At 45.3% G+C, this 14,284-nt stretch overlaps 1 protein-coding gene across 2 annotated transcripts in view; it reads right to left on the bottom strand.

The window, feature by feature from the left end:
* Positions 1–14,284, bottom strand: part of TUBGCP3 (tubulin gamma complex component 3) — a 58,992-nt gene that overhangs the window by 18,970 nt on the left and 25,738 nt on the right. Inside the window, exons 12-16 of one of the 2 annotated variants that reach the window (XM_024117452.3) lie at positions 8,642–8,752; positions 8,196–8,304; positions 5,216–5,387; positions 3,159–3,294; positions 2,221–2,289 (exon numbers count right to left, since the gene is read on the bottom strand). In XM_024117452.3, the coding sequence (XP_023973220.1) occupies positions 2,221–2,289; positions 3,159–3,294; positions 5,216–5,387; positions 8,196–8,304; positions 8,642–8,752 (597 nt within the window). Of the gene's footprint in view, positions 1–2,220; positions 2,290–3,158; positions 3,295–5,215; positions 5,406–8,195; positions 8,305–8,641; positions 8,753–14,284 lie in introns of both variants that reach the window. The other variant, XM_024117451.3, reaches the window with a different exon arrangement.

A 14,284-nucleotide genomic window follows, 5' to 3' on the forward strand; every position in this document is an offset into this window, starting at 1 on the left:
CTTGAGGGGACACTCACATCCTGCTGCACTCACACAGGGAAGCAGCACCCCAGGACGTGGCCCCTCAGTCCATCACTTACTGCAGAATAAAGTTTGGCGGAACATTCAACAAATAAGCTCCCGTGTCAGGAGCTCATGTAACACCCTGGAGACCAAGGGTAGAAATAAATGGATTTTATCCTGCCCATTTGCAAAATGACATTTGTCCTTCCAAATCCTTCTTCACAGAATTTGTAAGAATCTAAAATAATGCTGTGTTATAGAAGATATAACTATGTAACTAAGATACGTACCCATTCTCATTAAATTCTATATAAAAAATGACAATCTCAATGAGAATAGACAGGAAATAGAGATTAATATGGTAAATTAAACAGGGAAAAATCAGGAAATCCATTTGCTTCTAAAATCTGATTCTAAAACCCTAAATTTTTAAAGAAGATAGCCCTCTTTTTATCTTTCTAGTAACTTCTGTATCCAACTGCACAGCATTTAATGTGATAGTTAAAAATAATTTCAATTTCTAACGTTAGTCTGATTCTCTGCAGCTGTATAATAAAATGGCTACAGGGACACAGCCACTCCACTGAGAACAGGCCAACCCAGGACGCACGCCGACCCTGGGACTGGAGGGCAAAGACCGGGCAGGCAAGAGGCCACTCCCCGTGTGAGTCCTGGGCAGCCTCCACCAACCAATTACAAGACCTCTTCTCCTTCCAATCCAGCCTCTCCCGTTGGACCGTCGACCCACTGGAGTCGGCAAGGAAAGGGACACCTATTAGCCATAGGCAGGGATCTATCTTAAATTTCTTTTTAAATACATCTATGATATAAACTTCTTTTCTTGACTCTACTAGAGCTTTTAAAAACCTAAAATCTTGAAAATATAACACCACGTGATCAGTTGTTTATGCACAAGGTATACAACGCATAACTTCGACACTCTCAGTAAGATGTGCACTATCATACGATAATTAAGAAACCGTGTATATAGACCATGTTCAGCGTATCTATTACCCCAGGCACCTACATTTTGTGAAATAATCGATGCAGCTGCCTTCACTGTGGTATCGTTTATACTATGAAAAAAGTAATATGTAATATATGCAATATTAACAAGGTAGAGAATATGAAAGTTTCTAACATAAATAATTTGTTAAAATATCCTGTTTTGTACATTATAATTACTTAAAACTATTTATGACATACATCAAAGGAGAAAAAACTAATTTGAATATGACCAAAAATTAAGTTTGAGCACAGTTATATATTGAAAATGTAGTAGCTTTGACCTGGTAAAATTTAAACACTGGGAGTTTAGGTGTAAAAAGCCTGCCCCAGTAGCTACTGCCTCACAGGAGACAGACAGAGCCACCTGCCAGAGCAAAGCTGTCAGCCCAAAGGGAATGCAGGAGAGCCTGGCTTCAGTGCCAGCTCTCCAGCAGGAGACAGGCCCACATCACACCTGGAGAGGAAGGACAGCCACGGACTCCAACTCTGCAAAGACCGCTAGGGAAACACTGTAGAGCCAAATCACACTACTTCTTAACAAAATATTTTCCCAAGAATTAGAAGAAATGCATGTCCTTCTTCAATATTTCAGATATGAAAATGACTGAGGTAAGTTCAGAGAGAGACCTTGGTCAAGGAGAGCTCACTCAAGTCTGAATAAAGAAAAACTGAGCACTGAAGAGGGCATTTTAATTGCAGACACACAAGGAGAGGGCTGTGCTGGTCAACCCTTTACGACCTGGGGACCATTCAAGGAAACAGTGCTTTTCTTTAAACACAGTGAAAGCACCGTGAACAACAGGACATCGATTTTCTCATCAGTTTAAGTGAATACTAAATATCAAATTTTATCCAAGTAGTAAAAATACAACGCCACTAAAATACTTTATAGTTCCCTTCAAATTATCCCAAATTTGTCACTACAGTCTAAGAATAATGGAACAAAATGAATAACCCATTTATTCAGTACTTGCTGAAACCTATGACAAGGACAAATGATATTAAGAATTCTTAAAATAATCCAGCACTTCAGCACTCATCAGCGACCGCTGCACACGCACACGCACACGCACACGCGACTCTGGCTCAAGCATTCGTTCAATGGGTGCAAGCGAGCACCTCACGAGGCGCTCGAGAGAGAAACCGACTCTGAGGCAACAGGACGCGCAGCCACCCACACAGCTATGACGGCGCCCAGCGGGATCTTACGGTTGCGATGGGCCCGTCGACGTGGTAATCCAGGCTGAAGACGTCCCAGCCGGTGTCACCTGGAGAGACCTGAGAGCAAAAACAAACACACAACTGCGGGGCTTCCCACCACTGTGAGGCTGTCGAGTCCTCAACGAAAAGGCATTAAAATAAAGCCCATTTCTGACAAGCACTCAGCAGTTTTGAGCGTGGGCTGCACGGGAGCAGGGGGCGCCTTCTGTCCCCTCCTGTACCCTCAGCATCGAGACACTGACAGGCACCTACGAGGTGCCCTGCAAATATTCTGGAATAAAGAGCATGCTTTTAATGAATGTTGTAAAATCAGTTTTAACATTCATCAGCCTTTTCTTAAACGACAAAAACCCACTGCCTTTTGTGTTCCTAATCCTTAAAAGTAAACATTTTTTAAAAACCCACAGGTTCTGCTAATGGTCCTTCATCATAAGTAAGCAAACAGTATATTAGGTTTATGAAATACTCATTCCCCTAAAAAAAGTCAACTTCTATCAACTAAGACTAAACACCTCTGTTTGTGATCAATGCTACTGTGATCTGTCACCTCTGTGCCCGGTATTGTCACCGGCAGCAGCAGCGGTAGTAACTAAGCGTCCATGTGGCCAGGCCCCACGACAGAGCTGCACGTCCCCTGCCCGCAGCCCTGGGGGCCCTCTGTCAGCAGAACACACTGAGGTGCGGCGACCCGTCTGAGGCCACCCCACGCCAGGCCACCGGACAGAGATTCCGACGCATGGTGGCCAGTTCCCCCCCAGGGCGGAGCAGTGTGGTACAGCACAGAGAAGAGAAGAGAAGAGAAGAGAAGAGAACAGAAGAGAACAGAAGAGAACAGAAGAGAAGAGAGCAGAGCGGAGCGGAGCGGAGCGGAGCAGCGGGGCCTCAGGCCACACGAGGAGCCCCGGGTGGGACCAGAGCTGCGGTACCTCCAGCAGCCTCACATCCAGTCTTCTGAGGGCCTCAGGGCTGTCAAACTGGGCGTTGGTGGCTCTGACAGCTGTTTCAAGAATTCCAGTCAAGTTGTGTTGGTACAAAGTCGTAGCCGGACGGACAAGTTCTGGTCTTAACAGATTTTTGTAAGAGTAAAAGAGAATGTTACTTGAATTCTTAATGCACTTCCTAAAAACTTAAAATTATAAAGAGTTCAAATTACAAAACCTAAAAGGACAAATGGAACCAATACAACACAGTAACAAAATGACTAAAATTTGAATGCTACAGAATTGACTATAAACAAGATTTCATCAAGTATTTTGGGGAGCAAAACACTTCTTTAAAATTAATTTTGATTCAGCTTAAAATCGAAAATCCTTAAGTGAGCCACGCATGTTAACGAATACACTTTTCAAACTTAAGCCTGGCCTACAGTAGCATGAACTACTGTAACTTCCTGTACAGATCCAATGGGCAGAAAGGGCTAGATTAAATCAAAACAACTGGCTGTGTGGACACCATGATTCTAAAGGCTAAAAACTACTGCATTACCAGCAAACATTTAAGGGTTACTGACATCTGCGTTACTAAATATGAAGCTAACATCTCTGAGATCCGCCCCAGGTGTGCGCAGGGTGAAAAAGGACCAACAACGTCAGTGTCACTCAAATAAATCTGAGGCAAGCTAGAGACCGACGACATTCCCCTTTTAAAACTGGAAACTTAAAACAGGCCTTTGAGAAGAAATAAATTTTTCATTTACTATCAGGGATGAGACACTCTGATTATTAAAACCCAGCATAAGGCAAACACGGGTAAGTCAGCTAAATGACGAGATCTGCAACACGGCCATGGCCTCTAAACGTTCACGAAACACCTGCTCTCCTCCACCCCAAAGCTGCACACTCGCCCCCCACCCCCCGGGCCACTGAAGGAACACCTCCCCCTAAAAACTCATCTCCACCCACTCCCCACAGGTGCTGCCCTGGGACCAGTACCTAAGTCACCAGCGACCCCCTTCCTTACGGAGAGCAGAAAGGCTCCTTCAGGAAGTATAACCACTAAAAATTCATGCTCAGCAGACCATCAACTCTTTCATGAGCTAATTCCTCAAACAAGGTTACCCCTGAGCCTGCTACGTGTGCCCCCAAAACTCAATCATCTTTCATACTGAAGACGGCCTTCTGGCTAGAGGTGCAACTACGGAGCTTCCATGGCTGAAGCGGCTTCTCAAGTGCACTCTCCCCAGGCCGGCAGCTTCCCCTCGGCTGGGACCCTCTTAGGGACGCACCGTCCTGGCTCCAGCCCAGAGCCACGGAGACGGGCTCTGCGGGCAGGCCCGGCCGTCCAGTCCAACAATCCCCGGAGGGGATTCTGACACACATGGAGTCTGGGGACCACAGGCCCGAGACACCGCTGGACTCACACAGGCATGACTGAAGTGTCCCAAAGGCAGCGCCAAGAAGCCACATGTCCGGTCCTAGGCGCCCGAGTCCACGCTGTGGCCACCCTCGGCTGCCCGGGGCCCGGCTGTCTGCTACAGAGCTGGCCCTCCTGTCTCTATGGCAGGAAGGAGGGACACACACTTCCTTCTAGAAGGGACGGTGCCAGGGGGAACGTCATGGAACTAAATGGAAGGAGTAGCTGTATTTGTTCTATGAAGTTGTTTCGTGTTTTGGTTTTTTTTAGCAAGAAATACTGTAAACTAAAAACACGGAAGAAAAAATTCCATTTTAAAACACACGTTTTATTTCTCAGACTACTCTCAAACTGACGCTAAGCTGACCGACCCCTCCTACCCCTGCTGGTCGGTGCCAGCGCTCAAGAAGCGCACGAGCCCCGTGAGCGCAGCACAGGACAAGCAGAACTAAAGGGGCGTCGGCCTGATGACGCGACACTTTTTTCTCCTGGGATTTCACCTTCCCAACGTTCTATGAGAGTTGAACACATTTCCTCTAATGTCGCTTATTCTTTTAAAGAGAAACTTCAAGCTCTTTATCCTGCTGATATCTACTGCACGTTCACGAGAAAACCTCAAGAGCCTCCTTACTTGAGCAAATCCATTAAGTGCCTGATAAAGTCCCCTTGACCGAGCAGCAAGTACCGCCGCATGGCCTGCATGTGGTCCAGCAGGCTGTACTTCTTATTCAGAACATCCAGTAGGTACTTGCTGGTCTCAAAATAAGCCGCGTCAATTTTCCCCTGACATGCATTTTCCAAATCTGTGAAAAAATCTGCAGCTGTAAAGAACAAAAGGGAAAAGTACACATACGTACATAATCTGCATTTTACGAAGGAGGAATGAGAGACTCACACACACAGAAGTCACTCCACGCCCGCTCGCAGCCTCGCTGACAGGCCGAGGGCGCGGTCAGGAGGGCCAACCGGGAGGGCTCGTTTGTTCTTCAGATAACGGTCCCATTGAGAAAAACCTGTGTCCGTGCCGCTGCTATTCTAATTATACATTAGTGCGGAGCAAGCCAGGCGTCCCCCGCTGTAGAAGCGGGGTCTGAGGGTGCAGTAACGTGAGGGCGCCAGGCGCTGAGCGGGCCACGGTCGTACTGTGGGGATGGGGCGGGGGAGGGGCAACATCAATTCCTGTTGATCGACGTCATTTTAAAGATGCCACTACCCTCCCCCAGAAGTGTCCTTGCTGTGCCACTGTTTGAGTCGTGAAGGGCTTTCACGCCAAAGAACGGCTTAACGCCAACGAACGGCAGCCGAAGCGCCTGTCAGGAGGCACGCGAGCCGAGCCTGCTGGCCAGCCCCTGCTCCTTATGCCCCACAGGAAACATCGACCCGTCACTCTCTAGCTCGCTAGTCAATCTCCGAAATGCCTCACATAGGAGAAACATAAATGTGGCTTTTCCCGCTGCTTTCTGTAGCGTGACCAGCAGTCCTTCCGAGCGCGCCTCTCACCCTCCCAGCGGCGCCGAGAGCCAGGACAACCTGGCCCCGAGGGCAGCAGCGGAGGAAGCAGGAACCGCTGGCCGGGCCGGGCCAAGCGGCGCGCGCTGCGGCCGTCTCCCGCCCGCCCGCCACGGGCTGGCCGCCGGCCTCCCCTGCGGCTCTCCGCAGCAGGCAGGGCGCAGCACTCGTCCTCCCTAAGCGCTACCTTCTCCGGCCGCTAGGGAAATGTCGAAAGGCATCAAAACAACTCTTCACCCGGCTCTTCCTCCTTCTTCTACCTCTTCAACACAGGTGTTTCCAAAAATTCTGTACTGGGACCTCCATATTCTAAGAACTAGGCTGGCATCTCTGAATCCCTAAAAAGTTTACGCAGAATAGTGCGCGTCAAACACACCCGAGACGGGGAGCCAGAGGGGTGAGAGGGAGACGTGTCTGGCCCGCGGCTGCAGCCGCCGCCTTGCCCTGGAGCCCTGGTCTTAACCGCACGGCGACACAGGTGCAACCACATTTCCCGTCAGCCCTGACCGTGATCTGGATTTTCAGTACAACTCCAGCACGTTCTGGAATCTCCCTAGTGAGTCCTCTCAGATGCTGAAAACCAAGCTGGGCCAAAAGGAACACAGAAAGCTGCTCAGCATCACTCATCACCAGGGAAATGCGAATCAAAACCACAATGAGACAGCACCTCACGCCTCTCAGAATGGCCACCATCGAAAAGCCAAGCAATTACAAGTGTTGACGAGGACATGGAGAAAAGGAAACCCTAGTACATCGTCAGTGGGAATGTAAATTGATGCAGCCACTGTGGAGAATAGTATGGCGGTTCCTCAAAAAATTAAGAATAGAACTGCCATACGACCCAGCAATTCACATCCAAAAAGGAAATGAAGTCAGGACGTCAAACGAATCTCTGCACTCTGTGTTCACTGCAGCATTACTGACAAAAGCCAAGACATGGCAACAACCAAAGCGTCCACGGACATGTGAATGGATAAAGAAGATACAGTGTACATATCCAGTGGAACGTAATTCAGCCTTAAAAAAGAACGTACTTCTGCCATTGGTGACAACATGGATGGACCTCGATGACATCATGCTGAGTGAAGTAAGCCAGACAGAGCAAAGAAATGCTGTATGATCTCACTTACGTGTGGAATCGAAAATAGTCAAACTCATGGGATCAGAGCATAGCATGGTGGCTGCCAGGGACGGTGGGGAGGGGGAAATGGGAAGGTGAAGGTCCAAGGGTACCAAGTTTTGATTATACAAGATGCATAAGGTCTGGAGACCTGTATATACCAGATGGCACAGCGCCTACAGCTAAAGTACTGCACTGTGTACTTCAAGCACGTTACCTGTACACCTCATTTCATATATCACTTTCTAGCATTTACTACTTATTATTTCACTTTATTGTACGTTTAATCTCCATTCCTAGACCATAGTCCATGAAAAGCATCATCATGGTGAATTCACACCATCTCCCCTATAGCTACCACAATGCCTCACACAAAATAAACGTGAATGAGTCAAGACAACAGTGTAAGTAACCAATGTAGCCAAGACTGGACAGCTGTCCGTGTAAGTCAGCCACACGGAGAATACATGAAATTACTGAGGACGGGGCAGGCAGCAAATGGGGAAAATGGCAGAGAGGACAGTAGTAAATGAGGGAAAACCACAGAACGGTTAACACAGGGCGGCATTCTGAATACATGAACGCTGGGAATCCGTGCTGATTTCTGAACAAGCCTCTGAGTTCATTAGCAAGTGTTCCCTTTATTTCCTTACTTTGGCATATTGTCACTGCATCACAAAAAAAGTAACACAAGTTACCAAGGAGAGTAAAATAGCTACACCTAGTTATTGCTTAACTGTATGAGAAAGGAAATTCAAAATTTACACAGTAATAGGTATTTTATATGTATCACACTGTGTATTAAGGTATCTTGGATAATAATTCAGAAAATCTGTCAGTCCTACGGAACGAAACATACTTCAAGCAATATATAGCACTGTCACCACCACCACCACCACCATCACCCCGACATCACCATCACCACCCCCATCACCACCACCACCGTGCCGTCACATTATCACCACCATCATCGTCATCATACCGTCCTGGGGTGATTCTGCAGACTTGGTCACAGCTATCATCTTTGTAGTGGGCGTCTGGTCATGACAAACCTGGTGCAGGAAATTTATCGATTTTCCTATCAAAAGGACCTAAAAAAAGGAAAATATTCTAGAGTTACCTTTATTCAAAATTAAAAGGATCAAACATCCAAGCACTACAAATATTCATAAGCAACAAATTATTCTACTGATTAAAAACTAAATAATAAGAACATCTGGGATAGTACCAAGTGAATTCCAGGAACTGAAAAAATTGTTATTAACAAACACATATTAATATGTTGAGGCAGTCAATTAACATATACTTCACCTCAAGAATGTAAACCCTAAAATGCCACAAAACCGTGTTTAACCGAAGACTGGTTTTGTCACCGGATGCAGGTAAAGACAGCATTAGCACACCACAGCCAGAGCAGTCCCACCCCACCTTCCTGGACTGGTCCATCGTCATGAAGGACGGGATCATCGACTTCCTCAGGGTGTACTTGTCGTGCCACAGCCGGTCTGTCTTCACTGTTGGATCTGATGCTACGAAAAACTGCAAGGAAAGAGGCAGTGAAACATGAAAAAGTGATATTTATGGCGAAATATTAGCTAACAGCAACACCAAGAAATAAGTAATTCTAGGAAGCAAAATTCTCCAGAGATTGGGAGGCTTACCATTTATACAATAAATCTTATTTTAAGAGGCATTTTGATAGATCTCTCCAAATGGAATCACTTACTCCCCACTTTTTAAAACCAAAATATAGTGAAAATAAGATAAGCTTTTTCTTCAAGACATGTGGTCGCCCTTGTAAATATCGTATCAATCACGGCCTCTGCTGTGTACATCACGGATCTGAGCGTGAGGCCTGCCTAATCCACACGGACTCTTCCCACAACCTTAGGAAAGGGACACAAGCCTCTGGGGCTGTTTGAATATTCAATTCAAGCCAATTCAGTCTTCCTCTCCTCCTTCCACCAATCAGCTGCGTCTCCTCTTGCCGCTGTGCCACCGCCTGCAGGGGCCCCAGGTCCACCCGCAGCACTGCAGGAAGTGACCTTCGCCTGGCGCTCTCCCGGAGAACCACTGCGCTCAGAAGCTTCCCCTGTTCACTTCCTCACCTTCCCTAACCCCGCCCACCGGCCTGTTCCCTGACATCCAAAAGGATAGGGTGTTAAGGAGAAAACTAAGCTGCTGTTGTTTCCAGCTCGTTTGCTACTACACTGAGGCCACTCTCCTTTTTCAGTCATAGTCCTAACAGACTTGTGCTTTTATTTCTATAAACTCGATCTCTAAGAGCAGAACTGCTGAGTCAAAGTAATTTCTAATTTTTATAAACAGTGCCAGATCTCCCTTCCAAACGGCCCCGTCAACTGACCTCCCCACCACAGGAAGCTCTACATTTCTGCATCCTTGCTCGGTTTCAATTTTGCCAATCAGGCAAAATCATGGCTGCTTGTACTGTTCTTTTACTGACGACAAAGGAAGTTGGGACTATCTTCATAATGCTGATTACCACAGGATTTTCTCCTGTGAATTGTCTTTTCATATCTTCATCCCATCTTTCTACTGTCTTTTTCTTACCAATACACAGAGGCTCTTTGTTATATAAGGGAGAGTGACCATTTGTGAATCATTAAGAATTACAAATGTTTCCAAATTACTGATTTGCCACTGTTTATGGTCTGCTCCATGTTTTGTCTTTTTCTTTCTGGGTCATATTGGTGACCGTCTTCCTTTATGGCTTCTGGGTCTCCTGTCTTCCTAAGAGCTCCCCATCCTAGATTACGGAAATATTCTCCACAATTTTAGTAAGCACACTGGGCCCTCTGTATCCATGGCTGGGTGAATCCACGGATGCAGAACCCAGGGATGCGGGTCGGGTGGGCACCACCCCGTTTTACACAAGGGACTTGAGCATCTGCAAACGTTTATCTGCGAGGGTCCTGGAAACAATGCCCCATGGATACGGAGGGACAGCTGTATTCCCGCTGCGCTGTTTTCACTCTTAGATCTTCCATCCCTGCACGCGGTAGACACTGGGGTCTGTTTCCTTCTGGGCTGCATTTTCTCTTTACTGGCCGGGCCAGCACCTCTTATTTAATACAGCACCCTTTCCTCTGAGCTAGCGTCCTCACCAGGAGCGATCACTACAGTCACTTACACCGAAAGATTAAAAGGGGAAAAACTGACTCCACCAAGAGACGCTGAGGAGTGCCTGATAGTATGCTTACACCCATCCACGCGACTAGTTAGACGGACTGGAGCGCAGCTGGTGCTTCGATCCATCTCGGTTACTATCCCTCCCGGAGTCCCGTCTGCCCACCCTGGGAGGGCGGAGTGCCTTGAGCTGACGCCGCGTCCTTCAGACTCCACGCGAGGTGCCTTCCCTGCTGCTGGCCTGATCCAGGCTCTAGGTTCCTAAGTGTTCATTTCTCCCCCGACCTAGAATCAGCCGCTTCTCTGAGGAGCCCCAGTCCCTTTTAGGGAGAAGTGGCATTTGGACCACAGCCTGAGTACTTGGCCGTACTTTACGTCAGCAGCTGGATGTCTGAGACGCAGCACTGGCCACGCTACACATGGCAGCTTGGTCCTCCCACTGGACTGTAAAATCCATTTAAGTTCTAACATACCTAAATGCCTTTTTGTTGATTTTTACATAAATTCCAAATCACCAATTGGTGAATAACACACAAACCTGGCGACAAAGGTGTGTCTGCAGATACAAAATGGACTTAAAGAATTTTAAAAATATTTTTTAGCAAATATATAGCAATGCAAAATTAATAGTTTCCTAGCAAAAAGTAAATAACCAAAATAAACCTAAGGAAGGGGCTTGAGAAACAGAGGAGGGAGGGAGAGAGAAGACTCTGAAAAGAGCAGTATCTGTAGAAGAAATCAGAAATGTAAACTGCTGTCACTTAGACATGGGGCCTACTAAACTGTAAAAAAAGGTTATCTTTCTTATATTATTCTAGACCACAGAAGAATGTGCGGTACCTGTTTTTTTATAAGCAGATATTCATTTTAAATTGTTATTTATTTATGTATTTATTTTTGGCTGTGTTGGGTCTTCGTTTCTGTACGAGGGCTTTCTCCAGTTGCGGCAAGCGGGGGCCACTCCTCATCGCGGTGCGTGGGCCTCTCACTATTGTGGCCTCTCTTGTTGCGGAGCACAGGCTCGAGACGCGCAGGCTCACGGGCTGTGGTAGTTGTGGCTCACGGGCCGTGGTACCTGTTTATTTAATGAATCTCGTTTAACACAAGCTAATCCTGATAAAAATAATGCCCCAAATGGAAACTACAGACCACTTTCATTTGTGAATACAGATGAAGAAAGTTTGAGTGAAACATTATCCTTGCGTTACTGGAATAAAGTATTTTGGGGCACAACATACTTCTAATACACACTAAATGTGTAAAAATGAATTAACAGAATATTATCATGTAGTCATTAAAAATGAAGTTTGGGAATTCCCTGGCAGTCCAGTGGTTAGGACTCAGCACTTTCACTGCGTGGCCTGGGTTCAATCCCTAGTCGGGGAACTAAGATCCCGCAAGCCACGTGTCATGGCTGGAAAAAAAATTAATTAATTAATTAAAATGAAGTTCATTAACTATCAGAAGCCATTCTGAGAATCTGATGAAAACTGCAGATTTTCTTCCCAGGAAAAAAATGCTTATATCCACAAAATACACAGTTTTATGTGCTATTCAGGAGTTTCAGAGATCACATTTTAAGAAGTCTTGGTACAGAAGAATAATGTTTAATGGCATGAAATTATTTTCTTTATTTACTTCAAATAAAAATAGAGGTTACAGGACTTCCCTGGTGGTGCAGTGGTTAAGAATCCGCCTGCCAATGCAGGGGACACAGGTTTGAGCCCTGGTCTGGAAGATCCCACATGCCGTGGAGCAACTAAGCCCATGTGCCACAACTACTGAGCCTGTGCTCTAGAGACCGCAAGCCACAACTACTGAGCCCACGTGCCACAACTACTGAAGCCCACGTGCCTAGAGCCCATGCTCCGCAGCAAGAGAAGCCGCTGCAATGAGAAACCCATGCACTGCAACGAAGAGCAGCCCCCGCTCACCGCAACTAGAGAAAGCCCGTGAGCAGCAATGAAGACCCAACGCAGCCAAAAATAAATAAATAAATTTATTTTTTTTTAAAAAAAGGTTACAAAATACTGTGTGGGGTATGATATACACACACATAAAAATATATAAGAATACACTGTAAAAAAGGGATATACAAAAATATTAACAGAGGTTATAGGTTCATGATGAGATTCAATAAATTTTAATTTTCCCCTCTGTGTTTACATACTCAAAAACGTTTTAATTGCACATTTTTAAATCAGAAAAAAATACTGTTCAAAAGAACTGAGTAATTCAAGCCAATGAGTGAACATATGGTACAAGTAAGAATTCTTTTAGAAACACTGTTTTCCCAAGGCGATCAACTAAAAAGATTTTTTTTTTTCCTGTTCACAGAAATCTACTCCCAAGGGTAACTATTTAAGGAAACAAAATTTTTAATGATGTTAAGGTCTTATATTCGATCTTTGTATTTGATCCTAGATGGTATCGAGCCATCTAGGATCAAATACAGCCAGTTTCCTTTAAGGAGGCATCTGAACAAATGCCAACATTTTCATGACCATGAGGATGAGATTGCTACATTTATTTCCAACTCATATTCTTATCTTTAGATATCAACTTAAATTATGAAAGTATTTATTGATATTCCTTTTTTTAGACTTTTTTGATTTATATTCCCTTTCTAATTTTAAACACATAACTAATGACTGCTTTCAGTACTATTATAATGAGGCTATCGCCACTTTAACATAAACTCAAATCAGCCCTGATAGAAATTAAAGTGTCACAAGCTCACCATGAACAATCTAAGAGGTTACCCAGTCACCACAGTATGTCCGCTCTGTGGCTTGCCATTCAACAGATTAGATTAACTGCATATAAATTGTTATTTATCTGTTATTCAATTAAACAGAAGAGCTAGTTTCTACAGACAACACACTAATTTATCCTGATAGTTGGAGTACAGCTGGATTTTTATCAGTATGAACAATAAGAAAATTTAATTTAAAAGATAAAGAACTCAGGCATTCAGTCATCTTTAGAAGTTATGAAAGCATCACTTCATCTGAGGGCAAAGTAGCAATCACCCCACTAGCAAACATCCAGAAGCAAACACCGAGAAGCCTAGGCATAATTAATCTTGCAAAAAATATAGTTACAGAGGAAAAGAATCAAGGTCAGAATATAACTGAAATATGTTTTTATATTACTGATGCACTTTCCACTCAAGGTTCTTTAATTTTCACCACTGTGTTAAACACAGAAAGAAGTGAGGGAAAATATAAAGCATAATTGAACCATGATTTCTCATGAAGTGCTGGACAAACGCCAAGGCCTTCCTGCTAAGAACAGAAATGAAGAAGGTAATTTCCTCAGCAAGCGACTTATCTTCTAAGACCAGATCCATTCATTCAGACCACAAAGGACCCCAACTTCAACGGGTCACCAGGCAGGCCGCCACCAAGAGACCCGCCTCTGGCCACGCGGAGAGGAGCCGGAGGCTCTGGACCAGGGGAAGAGTCCAGAGGCAGCTGACCAGGCAGACTGGCAGACACAGCTCTCAGGGCTGGGCGTGAAAGTGCCAAAGTGTAAGATAGGTACATGGTCAACCTTTAAATCCCATAATGCCTAGCAAAAGTGTAAGAGGAACAAAATAAGGAGAGTGCTGAAGGCATCCACAGAGATAGTCCAAAAAGCAGCCCCTGCCTTCTCTCTAGTTAGCGCACTGACCTGCCGATCCAAGGATGCAGATTTGAGAGCATCACCAGAGCATTTCAGCTAACATTTGATTGCTGTCTGAAATTTTTCTAAAATTTTTCTAATTTTGAAAGCAAGAGTGCTGACTTTTAACTTTTCCCTTATCTTCCTGCTCTTAGTTGAAGGCCCCAATCCTTTATAGCTCTGACAGGTTTATCCAAAAGGCAAAAATATAAAACAGGGCTTCCCTGGTGGCGCAGTGGTTGAGAGTCCGCCTGCCGA

The sequence above is a fragment of the Physeter macrocephalus genome, chromosome 13, assembly GCF_002837175.3.
Source record: "Physeter macrocephalus isolate SW-GA chromosome 13, ASM283717v5, whole genome shotgun sequence".
In the NCBI taxonomy this organism is placed as follows: domain Eukaryota; kingdom Metazoa; phylum Chordata; class Mammalia; order Artiodactyla; family Physeteridae; genus Physeter; species Physeter macrocephalus.